The sequence below is a fragment of the Ailuropoda melanoleuca genome, chromosome 3, assembly GCF_002007445.2.
Source record: "Ailuropoda melanoleuca isolate Jingjing chromosome 3, ASM200744v2, whole genome shotgun sequence".
In the NCBI taxonomy this organism is placed as follows: Eukaryota; Metazoa; Chordata; class Mammalia; order Carnivora; family Ursidae; genus Ailuropoda; species Ailuropoda melanoleuca.
The window spans coordinates 27,679,883-27,699,679 of record NC_048220.1 but is presented as its reverse complement, the minus strand read 5'-3'; the positions used below and the strand labels follow the sequence as shown (position 1 = coordinate 27,699,679).

General features: G+C 43.0%; 1 protein-coding gene across 2 annotated transcripts in view; it reads right to left on the bottom strand.

Annotated features, from left to right (window-relative positions):
* The window catches only part of UBE2D2 (ubiquitin conjugating enzyme E2 D2), a 69,102-nt gene extending 51,704 nt beyond the window's left edge, over positions 1-17,398 (bottom strand). The window contains exon 1 of one of the 2 annotated variants that reach the window (XM_034656106.1): positions 17,378-17,398. Coding sequence is in view for 1 of the 2 variants with exons in the window: in XM_034656105.1 (XP_034511996.1) it covers positions 6,995-7,018 (24 nt within the window). In the remaining variant the exon portion in view is untranslated. Of the gene's footprint in view, positions 1-6,994; positions 7,478-17,377 lie in introns of those variants that run through there. The other variant, XM_034656105.1, reaches the window with a different exon arrangement.
* Between the last annotated feature and the right edge of the window lie 2,399 nt (positions 17,399-19,797).

Sequence of the window (19,797 nt, the reverse complement as noted above, 5' to 3'; positions counted from 1 at the left end):
TGTTCCCTCTCTCGCTGGCTGTCTCTCTCTGTCAAATAAATAAATAAAATCTTAAAAAAAAAAAAAAGAATTTTAGGGGCACCTGGGTGGCACAGTGGTTAAGCGTCTGCCTTCGGCTCAGGGCGTGATCCCGCCGTTACGGGATCGAGCCCCACATCAGGCTCCTCCGCTATGAGCCTGCTTCTTCCTCTCCCACTCCCCCTGCTTGTGTTCCCTCTCTCGCTGGCTGTCTCTATCTCTGTCAAATAAAATTAAAAAAAAAAAAAAGAATTTTGGCACTGAAATGCCAGAATTAGGAGGTATAAAGAAGAGGAAGGAATCAGTTGAAGTGGACTAGGGAAGTTAAAAAGTTTTTTGTTGTTGTTTTTTTAGGATGGGGTAATTTTGAATAAGCTTGGATGTCGAGGGGACTCAGAAGAGGCTGGAACTAGGAGAGCAGAGGCAACTACTCGAGAGCAAGGACCTGGCAGGAAGAATAGGAAAGCATAAGTTAGCTTGACAAAGGGAAAAGTATAGCTTCTGAAAAGACAAGAAGGAAGAAGAGTGATGACTAAGGTAAATTCCGAGTAATGGCTAGCTAGAGTCAAGACTGTATGAATCTGAATCCTGGCTCTTCTTACCATACCATATAATCATAGGCAAGTTTGTCTACTTTTCCAAGTGTCTGTTTTCCCGTCTAACCTGGGGAGAACAGAATTCTCATAGGGTTGTTCAGAAGATTCAGTAATTCTTTTTTTTTTTTAAGGTTTTATTTATTTATTTGACAGAGAGAGAGTATAAGCAGGGGGAGCAGCAGGCAAAGGGAGAAGGAGAAGCAGGCTCCCTGCTGAGCAGAGAGCCCGATGCAAGGCTAGATCCCAGCACCCTGAGATCACGACCTGAGTGGAAGGTAGATGCTTAACTGACTGAGCCACCCAGGTGTCCCAGAAGATTCAGTAATTCTGAAACTGAGTGAGTACTATAAAGATGGTAGCTATATAGTTTTCGTTTTGTTTTTTTTTAAGGATTTTATTTATTTATTTGACAGAGAGAGACAGCCAGCGAGAGAGGGAACAGAAGCAGGGGGAGTGGGAGAGGAAGCCGCAGGCTCCTAGTGGAGAAGCCTGATGTGGGGCTCGATCCCAGAACGCTGGGATCACGCCCTGAGCCGAAGGCAGACACTTAACAACTGTACCACCCAGGCGCCCCTAGTTTTTGTTCCTAAAGGCCTCAAAGGAAATCTGAAAGAATTCACATACAAGATTTCTATTTTCTCTGTAGAATAGGTAACTGGGTCACCAACTCACATTAAAACAGAGTGTTTAAGGATATAAGACAATGATTCTTAATCTTGTGGAGATTAAAAAACCCATTTAACACTGATGAAAGATATATGGAGGACAAAACATCCAAACTTTGTATAGTTTTAAGGGAGTTCATACACACCTCTTCAACAATAAAAAGAGATGTTGAGGAAAAGATCTTCTTGTTCCAAGGCACAGTCTGAATACCCAATTGTTTGAACAAAAGAAAAAGACTGCATCCTTTGGATTTACGTACCTAACAGCTACATAAAGGTATACGGTCTACCAGAAAAGACACCGGACACAGTCAAGGAACCCAGGTTCTTGATCCAGCCCTAGAAAGTCGCATGGCCTTTTCAGACAGTAGCTCTGAGATGTGTTGCAGTTCTAACATTTTATGATTCTATTAATTGAAATCTCACTTGACTCTGCAGACAGAAGAAATGGTACTTATTTTCCTATGTCATAGTTAAATATGATTTTGAAGGTTAGCCTGGAAATCTAACCACCAAAACTTTATTTCTACAGAAAAAACAAGTATACTCCTGCATTTCTGGGATGAGGCTGCAGAGGTTCCTGGCAGCATCAGGCATGAGTCAGGTATTCCTATCCTGGGAACTGCCTAGGATATTTTAGCAGCCCTCTCTCTGGACTAAAATATCCAGAATTGGACTTTGTCAAAACTTCCTCCTTGTCAGTCAGCTATACAGTAATATACACTGAGAGAGTTTAAAGCAAACCTAGATTAACAGTTATCCTTCAATGATGGCTGTTTAAATTAACATTTAAACAGCAACCTGGAAGAGCCAAAGAAAGTTTCTCAATCCAATGAACTTATGTAAAGCAAAGAATCATTTCTTAATGAAAAATTAAAAAAAAATCTTCCCAGAGGTTTCAAGAACCTTATCTTTTGGAGTAAGAAGGCATATCTGCTTTCTAAGATAGATCTAATTCAAACAGCCATTTTCAGTAAACCATTTATTAAAGTTCACAGTACTCCACAGAACAATTTGATAATTTGTTTTGCCATTTTGACAGGAATTCACTTCACCCTTACATCAATAACACTAATGTAATATATGGTACCACACTTACCGTACAGTATTTTAAATACTTTTTTAGAAGATTTTATTTATTTATTTATTTGAGAGAGAGAGAGAGCGCGCATGAGCAGGGGGAGGGGCCGAGGGAGAGGGACAAGGAGACTCCACTGCTAAGTTCGATCCAGGACCCAGGGATCATGACCTGAGCTGACAGACGTGTAACCGGCTGAGCCACCAGGCACCCCTAAAATAATTATTTTTTATATTTGGTACTATTAGAGTGTTACAAAGGTAAGAATCATCCTTTTGTACTCTCCCAATCTTAAAACATTTTGAAGTATGCAGTATAAGAAAGATGATTCACAACATGAAACAGAGCATAATGAAGAGTAAGACACAAACTTCTACCTGGGATCAATCTCATCTACTAAATTGGCTTTCCCTATGACCTCACACATAACCAAGTATAACCTCAGCAAGGAAGTTAATTAACAGTTTACAAAAAACTACTTCATCTTGCCCATCTACATAAAGCAATAAACTTTTGAAACTTTAAAAAAGATAGCAAGTATGGTTTAAATCATTTAATCCTTACACTCCTTTTTTTTTTAAATCCTTATACTCCTGATTGCTTACTGAACCTCAATCTTTTAATGTTAATTCACACATTAAACTGGTGCCTACCAACCTACCAGAAATGTGTTATTGTTTTTAATTTGAATTGGTTGCCAAAAATCTGAATTTGTGGCTTTCCTTTTGAAGGGGGAAAAAGGAAGATCTGGCAACACTGGGCCCACAGATCCTGATAATAACAACATTTGGAGAGAGCAGGGTAGCAGCTGCCCTCTTCTGATAGCGTATGTAATTTCTAGTTCCCCCAATTCTCTTTGCTCACTTTGGTTACCTGCTTGGACTTTAGAGCTATCAGAGTTTGAAATCTTTATTCTACTGAGGTGGTGGGGTTTTCTCCCGCCCCTCTTGGGGGGTATCTTTTGAGGGGTCTTAAAGAAGCTAGCTATAAAAATCTTTATCACAGAAACAGAATAAATCAAGTGACGATTTTGGCATTAAAGCCATATACACCAAATGTTAATTATAAATAACCGGATACCACTAAAATATACAAGGCACTATGACTGTTAAGAAAATAGCTTTTAGGGGCGCCTGGGTGGCACAGCGGTTAAGCGTCTGCCTTCAGCTCAGGGCGTGATCCCGGCGTTATGGGATCGAGCCCCACATCAGGCTCCTCTGCTATGAGCCTGCTTCTTCCTCTCCCACTCCCCCTGCTTGTGTTCCCTCTCTCGCTGGCTGTCTCTATCTCTGGAATAAATAAATAAAATCTTAAAAAAAAAAAAAAGAAAATAGCTTTTAGTATCCTAACTTTGGTCTGTTCTTAACTCCTCAAAGAATCAAGACATTCAGTCTTCTACCCTTCCTCAGAATAAAGAAATTAACCCCATGTTTCAATATTATGGCACTCTAAGAGTACCCCAAAGCCTCCTGCATCTGTATAACAAAAGAAGAAAAACAGGAAGTAAAAAAGGTCTCTGATCATTCAAAGAGACCACACAGTTCACAGAACACATGAAGCCCTCGTCACTCAGAGCCTACTGGATCTTATTTTAGACATAATTTTAATAAGCTCCGTGATCTGGTTTCCCAGCCCACAACAGATGAGATGCAGCCAACTGGAAAAGGGCTGGGGGTGGTGCTGCAAGAGGCAGACACTCAAAGCATCAAAATCAAAGCTGAAGACCTATGAAGTCAGCAGAAAACCTCAAAACACAGCAGGCTAGGACCATTTGGCATAGATACAAACAAGCCCAGAGGGTCCCAATCCCTGCACAGAACTATACTGGATATTCATAATGACCTTCTCTGGTACACTCTGTTAAAGCATAGGTCAGGAGATTTTAAAGTGTGTATCAAAATAAAGTCCATCAAAAGCTTCTGCTAAAAAGACAATGCATTTAAAGGACTGTCAAATTCACAGAACACTATTTCCCCATCAAAGAAACAAGATACTGAATTCCTAAAGATGCCACATGTCCAATTTGTTATCAGCAAAATTTTATTAGAACCCAGATGCAGCAGTTCATGTTATCTAAAGTTAACAGAGTATTTAAGTAGAACTATTTTTTCAGAGAATGATAATTGGGAAGGTTCAAGGCCAAGATCAATTATATAAGCCAACTAAGTTTTTTTGGGATTCCATTGTAGATACATACATTAGGGCCAAGAAGAAGACAGGAAGGACTAGTCTTATCCATACCTAGGTAAGTCTGCATTCAACTTAAAATTGGTATTACTCAAAAAATTTGGGGGAAAAGTATCCATTTTGTTTCTACAATCTTATTGACTAGTATACCAAAAATAAATTTTTTCTTTCTTTTTTTTTTTTTTTAAAGATTTTATTTATTTATTCGACAGAGATAGAGACAGCCAGCGAGAGAGGAAACACAAGCAGGGGGAGTGGGAGAGGAAGAAGCAGGCTCATAGCGGAGGAGCCTGATGTGGGGCTCGATCCCGTAACGCCGGGATAACGCCCTGAGCCGAAGGCAGGCGCTTAACCGCTGTGCCACCCAGGCGCCCCATAAATTTTATTTTTCTAATCCCTGGCAGTCTCAGAAGTTGAGCCATACTTTGAGGAGGGCTTTAGGTTATAAACCGGGGGGGAAAGGTTAATACTGAGTTTTAAAAGTTCAAAGTATCATTGCCTAAACTTGATTTTCCCTATTAAAATTTTTGTAAGAAGATATTTTAGAGAAGATCTACAGAATATGTAGTAACTCAAAAGAAACCACATTACTGGGGCAAGCATGTTAGAAGATTAAAATACATGTTTTGAATTACCTTCTCTGAAAAAATGTAACACTTATCAACTAATGTAGAGATTAAAGGGTATATTTCTTGATCTTTAAGTTATCACATATACTCCTCTTCAGCTTTTAAAATAAGAACATGGAGGAGAAGGGGAGTAAAAAATAAATAAATAAATAAATAAGAACACAGTCTTCTACAGTTACAATCTACATTGGTAACTTCCCAATTAGACCATATAAGAACACAGTTAACTACTAAAAGCCTTAAAACTACATATATATTTTTATTTGGATGATGATTCCTCAGTGTGCTCCTGCCTCTTAAACAGTTCTTTAAGAAATCTTCGGTGAAGTTTCAAGCTCTTTTTAACAAATAACCTGCTTCAGTTTAATAGAAGATTTACTCTGTCTGAAGTCTGCCCTTCTTCATTTGTTAGAAATCAAAGAAGTCCAAACAAGTTGGTAAGAATCTATCCTAATTTACAATAACCATTGGGATTAATTCCACATTAAAGGTCTCTGATCATGAATGAAATGAACACCGACTGCAAACTGAGGTGTTTTAATTGTCCAACAGTCTGCATTTTCCCTGAGTTAAGCACAAGGTGAATATTTTCTTCCCCTTGCATCTCCATCCCATTCCTCCCTATGGATAACCCCAGGATCTATTTGTAAGTGGCTAGAGATTTAACAGAGCTTCTCCAAATAGCCAAGTAAAACACCAAACAAAAATCACCAGTAGTACTTCCCCACTTTTAAGAAAAAGACATGATAATGAGAGGCACTAGGAGTGTTACAGTATTGGGGGGACCCTAAATTTTAAGCCAAGCCCATAATATATAAGAAGTACAAGGAAAACCTTCATACAAATAACTAAACAACCCTTCATCTAAAAAGGCAAAGACATCCTTCCAAATGGAAAAATCAAGCAAAATTCCTTCTAAATTAAAAGGGTCTCCCTGAACGTATCACGTAATTTAAGCGTTAAAATCCATTGTATGGAGCCTCTAAAAGGAAACTGTAATTCCTTCAGTGGTTTTCAACGTTCAGGTTTCTACCTCTACCCTTGAAAATTTAACAGCTTTTCTATCAGATCCATTCCTGTAAAAGTGTAGTTTCTGACTACATTTGGCAACCTCAAAGAACAAAACGCTTCTCTTTCCACTTCCCTCCTCCCTCAAAAGAGTCATGGGGTTTTTCTGTTTTTGTTTTGTTTTTGTTTTTCCTTCCGAACTTCCTACTCTTAAGTTTCTGGACTAGTAGAGTGGACCGAAGAGTGCGGCCGCCAAGAGGTAAGTGAACTCAAGAAATACTTGTGGATCGGACAAAAAGGCTTCCTCCGTCTGCTTGAGACATGGGCTCCAAGCTCAGACGGGTCTGCGGAGGGAACCAGGGCAGGTGGGCGGGTGTGGGCGGGAGAAGGGCAGGGGGACACGGGCAACATGGGGCGAGGAGCCCTTTCGACCTCTGTCAATGGGGCAGCTCAACGCCCCAGCCCCAGCTCCCCCTCCCGGCACGGCCGGACAATGGCCCTCTAGTGCAGCAGTCCCAAGCCCGGCAGAGGCCCTGGGACTCCATACCACGCGGGGCCTAGAAAGGAGGCCAGGGAGGAACGCTGAGCGGGCGAGCGCACCTCCGGCCTAAGCGCGGGCTGCGCGCCGGGGCCTCCACGGGCGCCATCACTGGGAGTGGGGTGTGAAGGGCGCCCGGCAGGACCATCGCCGCCGGCAGCCGGGTCCGAAGAGGCCGCGAGCCAGGCGAAGGCGACGGCGGGAAGTGCAGGCCGCAGCCTGCTCAGCTGGCCCGCCCAGCGGCCGGAACCCTCAGCCGACCTCCGGCCGCTTACCTTGTGGATTCTCTTCAGAGCCATCGTGGGAGGCGGGTGGCGGTGGCCCCCGGGGCGGGGACGGGGACAGGGGAGGGACGGGGAAGGGGCGAGGGGGCGCGAGGCCGCCTCGGTGATCGCGGGTCGGCCGGAGAAGATGGGGAGTTCGGGAGCGCGAGTCCGGCAGGACGGACTGAGGGCCGGGGCCCACTTGGCTCCTGAGCCTGCCGCAGCGGTCACCGCATCACCCGGCGGCGGCTCCTTTATGCGCTGCAGTCCGAGGTGCCGCCGCCGCTACCGCCGCCGCCGCCGTAGCTGCCTCTTCCACCTAATCTCAGCGCCGCCTCCTCAGCTACCGTGGATCCCTCCGCCGGGGAGCAAGAGCCCAGGCGTCGGGCTCGGCCGGCGCCGCTCAGTCGGACAGCCAGAGGGACTGCCTGCTGCAGGTGGACGGAGAGACGCGCGGGCGAACGGACGGGCGGCGCCGCCGGGGTGGGGCCGCCGGAGCGCGGGGTGGGCCCAGGCCGAGGGGCAGGTCGGGAGGCGCGGGGATTGGCGGGCTAGGGGAGGGAGGGCCGGACCGCGCCGGCGGCGGAGGGATACGGGCCGCCCCTGTGAGTATCTTACGCGCCGTCGCCTTCGCCGCCACGGCCGCCGAGAGGATGACGCCGCGGAGCGCAGGGAAGAGGTCTCGCGAGATTCGTGGAGCGGGTGGTAGATGCTCGCGCGCTGGGACCCTTGAGTCCTTTGCCTCTGGTACCCCACGCGTGTGTCCTCGAAGGTCCGTAAACGTTTAAAGGCGAATGCTTTCCAGATCACTTGATCAGCACCATAGCATAGACTGACCCGGAAGAAGGTACTTAAATCCACTGCAATGGTCTGTAGGAGGAAGGGACTTGTCCAAGGTCACACAGCTCTACAGAGGCAAAAATGGGACTTCCCTGAAGTCGAGGGTCTCGTCAGATCCTTTTCTAGAAGTCTCGTGGTAACAGCCTGGGCACCTGCTGGGAATGTGTTTCCTTGAACATGCCTCGGGCATCCCTGAGACAACCTTTCTAACCAAGGCCCCAGCAGGATGACAACTTGAATGTCTCTTAGACACAGACCTGTCACTTGTAGGGGAGGTACCCAGACCTTGCTCTGCTTGGTGAATTGTTACAAACAAGCACTGCACCAGTTACCTCAGAAAAAACGTGCAGGAGTTAAAACCAACCTGTGTTTCAGATCACCATCAGGAGCAAGCCTAGAAAACCTATTCTGTAGTTGCTTTTTTTTCCCCCCCAAAGATTTTATTTATTCATGTGACAGCCAGCAAGAGAGGGAACACAAGCAGGGGGAGTGGGAGAGGAAGAAGCAGGCCCCAGCGGAGGAGCCCGATGTGGGACTCGATACCCGAACGCCGGGATCAGGCCCTGAGCCGAAGGCAGATGCCCAACGACTGCACCACCCAGGCGCCCCTCTGTAGTTGCTTTTTAAGAGGTAGAGACAAAAAGCTAATTCACAGAGCAACTAGTGTGCCTTGAGCCCTACGCCATGACCTGTGAGGTACAAGACCGGGCCTAGGCTGGAAGGTACTTATCTGGCTGGAGACACACTGGAGAATAAGGATTATTTTCCTGGTGGCTGATGCCCACATTCTCAAGTCCATCCCAAGGTTTTCTGATTCTAAAACTATGTTCTTTTCTCTATCTGGAAGGGACCTTGGAGATCATTGATTCTAACCCGAATTTAGAGAGGGCTTAGAAACTGGAGCTCCTAAGGGAAGGATCCTGCCAAATGTTACACAGTAGGTCAGTGGCAAAATTTAAACTGCCTCACCTACTCAGTAAAGGTTGGACCAGTAGGGCAGGCCAACGTGGGCACAGCAAATCAAAGGAGGGAAAAACTGCATCCAGTGGTCCCGGGTCTGTATATTTGAACTTGAAAGTGAAGAGGAACATTACACAGTCCCAAATCTTTTCTTCCTAAGAATTGTGATGAATAGGTACAAAAACGCCCCTTGGTCAGATTTTTATTTATTTTTATTTATTTTTAAAGATTTTATTTATTTATTTGACAGAGATAGAGACAGCCAGCGAGAGAGGGAACACAATCAGGGGAAGTGGGAGAGGAAGAAGCAGGGCTCATAGCAGAGGAGCCTGATGTGGGGCTCGATCCCACAACGCCGGGATCACGCCCTGAGCCGAAGGCAGACGCTTAACCGCTGTGCCACCCAGGCGCCCCCCTTGGTCAGATTTTTAAAATCGTTTCTTCAACAGTTAAGCTTTTTGTATTAGAAAAACTATATATTTGTTGCAAGAAATATAATAAGCAAAAAGAAGGAAATAAAAGTCAACCATACTCTCATCTAATGATTTACCATTTTGGACGTTTGGTTTATGTCTTCCAGTCTTTTTTCCTTACATATAAATACATACTTTTCCTGAAAAAGTAGAATCATGACATAATACTATTTGGTAATCTGCTTTTTGTAAAAAAAAAAAAATTGTATATATTTAAGGTCTACAACATTATGGTTTGAAATACATACACATAGGGGCACCTGACTGGCTCAGTTGGTGGAGCATGCAACTCTCGATATTGGGGTTGTAACTTCAAGCCCCAAGTTAGGTGTAGAGATTACTTTAAAATAAAATATTAGAGGCACCTGAGTGGCTCAGTCAGGCGCCCAACTTGATTTCAGCTCTGGACATGATCTCAGAATCGTGGGATCAAGCTCTGTGTTGGGCTTCATGCTCAGTGGGGCGTCTGCTTGAGTTTCTCTCACTCCTCTCCCTCTGCCCCTCCCCCAGCTCATGAGCGCGTTTGTTCTCTCTCTCAAATCTTTAAAAAACAAAAAATATTAAAAAACAAAATATATATAGTGAAATGATTATTACAGTCAAATTAGTGAACATATAGTTGCCTTGCTTTTTTTTTATGGTGAGAGCGCCTGATATCTTTGATAATCATGTTTATAGATTTTATTTATTTTATTTTAGAGAGAAAAAGAGAGAGAGCGTGAGTAAGCGAGCAGGGGGAGGAGCAGAGGGATAGGGAGAGATAATCTCCAGCGGACTCCCTACTGAGTGCTGAGTGTGATGTGGGGCTTGATCCCACAACCCTGAGATCATGAACTGAGCAGAAACCAGAGTCAGATGCTTAACCCACTGAGCCACCCAGGTGCACCTTGATAATCTACTTTTAAAATAAACAATATATAGTGAATTTTCCTGTGTCAATACACATTTCTACCATATTTTAATGGCTACATATTCTATCATGTAAATGGACCATATTTATTTAACTGGTCATATCTGGAGGAACATTGCTGTTTCCAATTTTTACTATTAAAAATAATACTATAGGGGCCCCTGGGTGGCATAGTCGTTAAGTGTCTGCCTTTGGCTCAGGGCGTGATCCCGGATCGAGCCCCACGTCAGGCTCCTCCACTGAGAGCCTGCTTCTTCCTCTCCCACTCCCCCTGCTTGTGTTCCCTCCCTCCCTGGCTGTCTCTCTGTCAAATAAATAAATGAAATCTTTTTAAAAAAATAATACTATAAAAATATTACCCCAAATGGATGTCCTGTAGTTAATCTTTGTACAATTCTAAGAGTGCTTCTTTTTTTTTAAAGGCCCATTGTTTTTTGAAGATTTCATTTATGTATTTGACAGAGAGAGCACAAGCAGGGGAAGCGGCAGGCAGAGAAAGAGGGAGAAGCAGGCTCCCCGCCAAGCAGGGAGCCCAATGTGGGGCTCGATCCTAAGACCCCTGGGATCACGACCTGAGCTTAAGGCAGATGCTTAACCCACTGAGCCATTCAGGTGCCCCTAAGAGTGCTTCTTTAAGATAAATTTCTAGAAATGAAATTGCTGCATCAAAGAGTAATAAGATTTTTGCATGTATGTTCATGAGGAATATCAGTTTATAATTTTTTTTGTAGTGTCTTTATCAAGTTTTCATATTAAGCTTATTTTGGCCTCATAAAATAAATTGGGAAGTGTTCCCTTTTCTTTGCTTTGAAAGATTTTGTGTAGGATTGTTATTTTTTTCTTCCTTAAATATATATTTGGTAGTATTCACCCATGAAGCCATCTGGCCCTGGATTTTCTTCACAGAAAGAGTTTGATAATAAATTCAATTTCTTTAATAAGTATGCGGCTATTTAGATTTTTCTTTTTTCTTATGTCCATTGTGATAATTGTGTTTTTCAAGGAATTTGTCCATTCATTTAAGTTGTCCAATTTATTAAAGTTACACATAATATCTTATTGTTCCTTTTATTATCTGTAGCATCTATAAAGATGTCCCTTTTGTATGCCTTATATTGGTTACTTGTGTTGATAAATCTTGCTAAGAAGTTATCAATTTTATTAATCCTTCCAAAGAACCAACTTTAGACCTTGTGTTTTCTCTATTTTCTATTTTATTGATTTCTGCTATTATTTTTATTTCTTTTACTTATTTTGAATATAATTTGTTCTAGCTTCTTAAAGTAGGAGTGTAAATCACTGATTTTATACTTTTCCTTTTTTTAAATGTAAGCAGTTTCTAATAAAACATTAAAAGCACACTACTGGAGTGACTGCGTGGCTCGGTCTGTCGGGCATCTGCCTTCAGCTAAGGTCATGATCCTGGAGTACAGGGATCGAGCCCCCATTGGGCTCCCTGCTCAGCAGAGAGCCTGCTTCTCCCTCTGCCTCTCGCCCCGCTTGTGCTCTCTCTCTCTCAAATAAATAGATAAAATATTTAAAAGCACACTACTTGTGTTGCATCCCACAATTTTGATATGTTTTGGTTTTGTTTTCATTCTGTGTAAAATAGTTTCTAATTTCCCCTTTGACCAGGGGTTAGTTTCTTTTTTTTTTTTTTTAAGATTTTATTTATTTATGCGACAGAGACAGAGATAGAGACAGCCAGCGAGAGAGGGAACACAAGCAGGGAGAGTGGGAGAGGAAGAAGCAGGCTCATAGCGGAGGAACCTGATATGGGGCTCGATCCCACAACGCCAGGATCACGCCCTGAGCCGAAGGCAGACGCTTAACCGCCATGCCACCCAGGCGCCCCCCCAGGGGTTAGTTTCAAATACCTTGAAATTTATCAGTCATCAGGGAAATGCAGATTAAAATCATAATAAGATACCATTTCACACTCACTGGAATGGCTAACTCCAAGAACAATGATAACAATAAGTGATGGCAGGGAAGTACAACAATTGGAACTCTCATACATTGCAGGTGAGAGTATAAAATGATACAACCAGTTTTGAGAATTGTCTGGTCATTTCTTATAAAATTAAACATACATCTATCATATGACCCAGCCATTCTACTCTTAGGGATTTACCCAAAAAAAATGAAAGCAGATGTCCACAGAAATACTTCTACACAAATGTTCCTAACAGCCTTATTCGTATACAGCCCAAAAGTGGAGACAGCCCAAATGTCCATCAATAGGAGAACGGGATAACGAATTATGACATCTATGCAACAGAATTCTACAACAAAAACGAAAAGGATGGACTACTGACGCACTCAACAATATGAATGAATCTCAAAACGATGATGTTAAGCAAAAGAAGAAAGACACAAAAGAGTATGAACTGTACAATTTTATTTATATGAAGTCCAGAAACAGACAAAACTAATTTTTGGTGTTTGAAGTCAAAAAAGTGGTTGCCACTATTGGGGAGGTGATCTGTCAAGAAAGAGATCAAGGAGATTTTCTGGGATGATGGAGATATTCTACATATTCTTTTGGGTAGAGATTACACAGGTATATATACACAATTATCAGAACCTCTGGAACTGAACATGTGCATTTTATTATATGTAAATTGTGCATATTATAAAATAATATTGAGGTTGCCTGGGTGGCTCAGTCGGTTAAGCATCTGCCTTCAGCTCAGGTCATGATCCCAGGGTCCTGGAATCGAATCCCTCGTCAGGTTCCCTGCTTCGCAAGGATCCTGCTTCTCCCTATGCCTGCCGCTCCCCCTGCTTATGTGCTCTCTCTCGTTCTCTGTGTGTCTTTCTGACGAATAAATAAATAAAATCTTTTTAAAAATAATACTGAATTTTTTAGGGGCGCCTGGGTGGCACAGTGGTTAAGTGTCTGCCTTCGGCTCAGGGCATGATCCCGGCGTTATGGAATCGAGCCCCACATCAGGCTCCTCTGCTATGAGCCTGCTTCTTCCTCTCCCACCCCCCCTGCTTGTGTTCCCTCTCTCGCTGGCTGTCTCTATCTCTGTCGAATAAATAAATAAAATCTTTAAAAAAATAATATTGAATTTTTTAAAGAGTATGTAGAATTTCTAGATCTTCATATAGAATAAATTTCTCCTAGGGTCACCTGGATGGCTCTGTTGGTTAAGGATCTGCCTTCAGCTCAGGTCATGATCCCAGAGTCCTTGGATAGAGCCCCTGCTCAGTGGGGAGTCTGCTTCTCCTTCTCTCTCTGCCCCTTTCCCCCTGCTCATGCTCTCTCTCGCACTCTCTCAAACAAATAAGTACAATCTTAAAAAAACAAACAAACAATAGAATTCTCCTTGGGGTGATTTTTTCCTTTTGCCTTCTAGTCACCCCACAGGGATCTTAGATTCCTTAGTTTACCTTCCATTATCCTACTAAAATTGTGAGCGCACTGCGTTTGATCTCCCCTCTTGGCTGTTAACCCAATAGTGCAAGCATTATAGTATTTAAAGGTTTCCCTTGGGGGTGCCTGGGTGGCACAGCGGTTAGGCGTCTGCCTTCGGCTCAGGGCGTGATCCCAGCGTTGTGGGATCGAGCCCCACATCAGGCTCCTCCGCTATGAGCCTGCTTCTTCCTCTCCCACTTCCCCTGCTTGTGTTCCCTCTCTCGCTGGCTGTCTCTATCTCTGTCGAATAAATAAATAAAATCTTAAAAAAAAAAACTTAAAAATAAATAAAAATAAATAAAGCTTTCCCTTGGCAGAGGGTTCCCAGAGAAGCTGATTGCTGTGTGCTGAGTAAAGAGGACCGCCCAAACAATTTGGGAACTCCCTACTTTTAGATATCAGCCCCTATAGATGAGTTCATTGTGTCTTATTAGAATGACTGGGGAAGGAGTATTAGGTAAACAGGAATTGGTTTTATAGCTGCATCAGTATAATCCCTTTTTGTGATATTTTCTAAGGTGTACTTTTAAAACATAAGAATTTTCCCCAAACATTCCAAACTCTTTGAGATAGTACCACCATTCAAAGGCTATTAGAGGTTAGCTATTAGAGGAAAATCCATTTCCTTGGAAAGCTAGGCTTTGTGTGGTTTCAGGTAGCTCTTTTTTTGAAGGTAAAAAATCAGAACAGTGGCATACCAAAGGAATTGTACTCAATTTTACACTCTTTTCGTGCAGCCACTCTCTCATTATATCTGATTTGGGGTGTGTTCTGCAACCAGCGTTTACCTTGTTGGAGTCTGTCCCCATATCCATGCCCTACTTCATAGGAATTGCTAACTAGAGAAATGGTACTAGTTTTGCCACCTGTCTTCTATAACACTTTCTTATGTTTGTTGGCAGCCTAGTTTTAGCCCAAAAGTCCTCTTTCAGGAAGCATTCCTGACCAGTTACTGCAGACTAGGTTAGGTGCCCTTAGAGGAGAGCTCTATCATCAGAGATTGATCACACTTTATTGTAATTGTTGGACAACTGTCTCCTTCAATAGACTGTCACTTTCTGGAGAGCAGAGATATTGTCTCTTTTGTTCCCCTTTTAATCCCCAGTGCCTGGCATATCAAAGACACTTGTTGAATGAATTCATGAATGGCTGGCTGAATAAAGACCAGCTCAAGAAAACCTCCTTTATACTCACAAGTTGTTGGTAAGACACTAGCTCCCTTAAACAAACAACAAACAAAAACACTCCATGGTATTCCAAGACTTTATGTCACAGAACTACAGTGTAAACCAGGTGTGGAGGGGTACACGATCTCTAGCAGGAAAGAGAAATACTGTTCCTACTCAGTCCTTGGAGAAAATATCATTATGCAAATGTGGGCTTCCTCCTGGTGAAATAGTCTGAAAAAAGGAGTTGTACACACTTGTGCTTCTTCCTTTACTGAGGTCAGTGGTGCTGAGAGGTAGTGTGGTATAGTGACGTGGTGACTTAGAACCAGGGCTTTGCCGTCAGGGGGTTTAAGCCCTACTCTGCTATTTACTCATAGCGTGCAGTTGGCACAAGTTAGGTGACCTCTTGAAACTTGGCTTTTCTCATCAGCAAAATGGGGATAATATTACCATCTTTATGGGATTGTGAGATTAAATAACAAAAGGTGTATATAAAGTTCCTGGCCTGAAGGAAGTGTTCATCAAATATTACCTATGAAGATGATGATATGATAATTTTCCCGAGAAAAGCAGGACCATGAAAGACTGGTCTCAGCCAACCTTTTTCCCTTGAGAGAAGTCTATAAACTCAGTCCCTGTGAAGCTGGGAGTGGTGGCCCGTTTGGGGTTCCCAGAGCCCTCAGTCACTGTTCTTTCCTGTGGACCCTGTTGCTGGGATTAGACTACATCAACAAAGGGTGGATCACTTCCTAGAGAGTCAACCCACGCTCTAATAGGCGGCAATCTTGGGGGCTTTCAGCCTGAAAAACCAACAGCCTGGTCATTCGATCTAAAGACAGTCCCCGAAAACTCCCTCTGTATTCTAGAGAGGAGGTGGGAAGATAAGGAACACTTGAATGGAAGTCTATGCATTTACAAATTGTCCACCAAATCTCTTACTCATTTACTTTTTTAAAAAGCTTTTACTTATTTGAGAGAGAGAGAGAGCGTGCGCACACACACAGGAGCACACGAGTTGGGGGAGGGGCAAAGGGAGAGGGAGAAGCAGGGTCCTCACTGAGCAGGGAAGCCCATGCGAGGCTCTATCGCAGGACCCCAAGATCATGACCTGAGCTGAAGGCAGATGCTTAGCCAATGGAGCCACCCAGGCTCCCCTCTCTTATTCATTATTATTTGGTATTATTCACAGAGAAAGATTAAACAATTTTAAAATGTGACTCTGTTGGTTTTAAGCCTACTTCATAAATAAAGGATTTACCTATCTGTAAAAGTGGCTTGCATAGCAAAGGATGTGCACAGATTGTATATTTATCGTGTGTGTGTTGTGGGCGTGAGGGGGTGTTTCGTAAAGATAAGAACAGAAAAGGACTCCAAGTTCCAGTGGAGTATGGGACCCTGAGAGAGAAGGACAGGGGGGCTGTCCTGGAGGGGGAATGGGAGGGTCTACGGACAATGAGGCAGAAGAGGTGGCAGACCAAGTAAAGTCCCGAGTTCTGAGGAGTTGGTTCTCACGATCTGTAGCTTAAAAGGGCCCAGCCTCTTCACTGCTGGGAAGCAGACGATACAGAATTCAAAATCCAATGGCTTTAGCAGCAAACAAGACGTATAGTACAGCCCTATTTGTGTTTTCAATAGTATATAGAGATGACACAGTATAGATGATATATGTGGTATACGCAGAGAATAACATCTGTATTTGGTGGTTAGCTGAGAGGGAATTATGAAGGACTTTTGCTTTCTAAGCCACACATTTCTGAAATATCCAATGTTTTATACTGAACATGTATTATTCTTATATAAAGTAAAAAAGTAAAAGCTTCAAAATCTAATAACATGTAAAAGCAAAAACTTGGATATGACCTAAGTAGTCATCAACTGGGAGAGGTTAGAGTACTGATTAGAGATTCATCCAATAGAATACTATGCCAGCTCTAAAAGTATGACTTAGATCCGCATGACCCACTAGGGAAGAAATAGCACCATACCGTTAAGTTAAAAAAACAAAAACAAACTGCAGTGAAATGTAGTTGATATAATTCCCTTTGGGTGGGTTAAACAAAATGTCTCAGTGATGTACATACATCAAAGTCATAGAGCTGCACACTTGAGATTTGCACAATTTAAGTTACACCTCAATAAGTTTTTTTTTTATCTTCATGAAATTCTGTTGTGTGTGTCTGTGTTTGTGTCTGTGTGTGTATGTGTTAGAATGTGCATAGAAAAAGATCTAGGCAGAGACGCCTGGCTGGCTCAGTGGAAAGAACCTGAGACAGTTGACCTGCAGTTGCAAGTTTGAGCTCTATGTTGGGTGCAGAGATTACTTAAATAAACTGTAAGAAAAAGATCTAGACAGATGAAGACGAAATTTTTAGCAGTGATTACTTAGTTATTCCTTGGGAACTGCACGGGAAAGTGAAGGAAGATTCTTCTACTTTTTGCTTTACAGACGCCTACATTATTTACATTTTAAAATAATAAGCATGATTTGCTTTTGTTATTAAAAACAACGACAACAAAAGAAATAGAAAAAAATTCTTTGTCTCCCATGGGGTTTCCTAAATCACCCCATTGATGCTGCCTTCCCTCTCGGTGGGTAAAGAACATGAAATGAGAACATACCAAAGGCTTCAGGCCAGTCGTGCCCAGTCTAGACGATGGTGTTGCTGATGGCCCTCCAATTTACATTGAGGAAACTGAACTTTTTAGTTGAAGTCCACCTGGTTTAAACAAGAAAGCAGACAAAACTTTAATGCTATGGTCTCACGACCTTGTAACATCAGTACTCCTCTGGGGAAAGAATTGGAATTCGAAGGTGAAGCTCCGCGGGAACGTTATCACATTTTAAACGTCTATTGTTACGGACGCCCTAGAAGCATTCCTTTGGAAAGATTCTTGTTCCAATCAAAGTAAGCCACTGGACACCAGGCACGGGGACCCTGGTAGGCGAGGCTGGATTTGAGAAGCGTCAGCCGCGCGGGAGAGAGCAGCCGCGACTGCCCGGCCCCTCCCTACAGCCTCCGGCTCCGTCCCGTCTCCGGGTCGCCGGGCCCGCAGCTGCGGCGCTCCGCAGGGGTGGGGCCGGGCACCCACCAGAACAGCGCCCTCCCCCTGCAGCCCGTCCCCGGTGCAATCCACGAGCCACGCGGATTTAGACGGATGGTTGGGCCCAGAGGAAGCTGAATGGCCAAAGAGAGGAGCACCAAATAGGTCGGGGAAAGGGGCCGCACCCTCCCAAGCTTTGTCCCTCAATAATGGTGGTGACTATTGGATAACCCACGTCCATCATTAAGGCGTAAAAGAGGGGGTGCCTCATGGGTTTTACCTTTCCCCCCAAAGTGAAAATCTAATATTTTTATTATAAAAATAACATATTTATTGTAAACGAATCAAAGGATACAGAAACCTATGAGCTGAAAATTTAAGGCCACTTCCGCAAGTCTACCTTCCCAGGAATAACCACCATAACAAATGGTGTGTGTCTGCCTATACAGTTTTTAAAGATTTATTTATTTGGGGGGGGCGGAACGGGAGGAGAGGGAGAGTCTCAAGAAGCCTCCCCGCTGATGTAACTATTGTATGTAACTATTTATGTAACTATTTAATGTAACCATCATATGGCTAAATGTACACGGTATGACATAGTGCTTAAGAATACAGGCGGACTTTGACAATCAACCCTTAACCTGGACCTCAGTTTTCTCAAATACAAGATGGAGATAATAATAAAAAATAACTGCTACTTAAAATGTTTTTATGTTCGTGGACTCATACTACACATAAGGTTCTATACAATCGCTGTTTTAAACTTTATTTTTGAAATATTTATAGATTCACAGCAAGTTCCATTGTGCCCTTCTAGTACAATATCAAAACGAGGAGATTGATGCTGCTCTAATGTGCATATCGTTTAATGTCATTTTATCGCATGTGCATATTCCTGGAACTACTGTTGCAATAAGGACGCAGGGCTCTTCCATTACAACAGAGATCTTTTTCACCACACCTCTTCACAGTCACACCCACCACCTTCCACCCCAACATCTCTAACCCCTGGCAATTACTAATCTATTTCCCAACCCTATAATTTTGTCACTTTAAGAATGTTATGTAGATGGAATCATACCTTTGAGATTGGCTTTTCTTACTCAGCATAGTGTCCTTGAGATCCATCCAAATTGTGTATATCAACATTAGTTCCTTTTTATTTCTGTGTAGCATTCCATTCTATAACGTACTTTCTTTTTCTTTTTTCTTTTAGAATATCAACATCTTGCAATCTCTAATGAATTAATTGATTGAGGCATGGAGCACAAATGGATGCTAACTTTTTAGAAAGGGACAACCAGACACTATGTGCCTTCTTCCTCTTTTTTTTTTTTTTTTAAAGATTTATTTTTTGCGGGGAGATAGAGAGCACGCATGAGCAGTAGGGGTGGAGGGAGAGGGAGAGAGAATCTCAAGCTGACTCCGTGATGAGCAGGTAGCTGGTTGCGGGATTCGATCCCATAATCCATGAGATAATGACATAATTATGAAGTAGTCTTTTTTTTTTAAGATTTTATTTTTAAATAATCTAAGCATTCAATGTGGGGCTCAAACCCACAACTCCAAGACCAAGAGTTGCATGCTCTACCAACTGAGCCATCCAGGCACCCCAGTCTTGCTGTCAAATCTCTACATTCAACCATGAAGTAGCAGGAAGTAGGGGCGCCTGGGTGGTGCAGTCGTTAAGCGTCTGCCTTCCGCTCAGGGCGTGATCCCGGCGTTCTGGGATGGAGCCCCACATCAGGCTCCTCCGCTGGGAGCCTGCTTCTTCCTCTCCCACTCCCCCTGCTCGTGTTCCCTCTCTCGTTGGCTGTCTCTATCTCTGTCAAATAAATAAATAAAATCTTAAAAAAAAAAAGTAGCAGAAAGTAGAAAGGAAAACATGTGAAGACTAACCCTTGCAAACGCAACCAGGGAAATCCAGATTGTGAGAAACTGCATGACAAACATCACAATCTCTTCAGCAAATAAATTACAAGTGAGCACATTCTCTC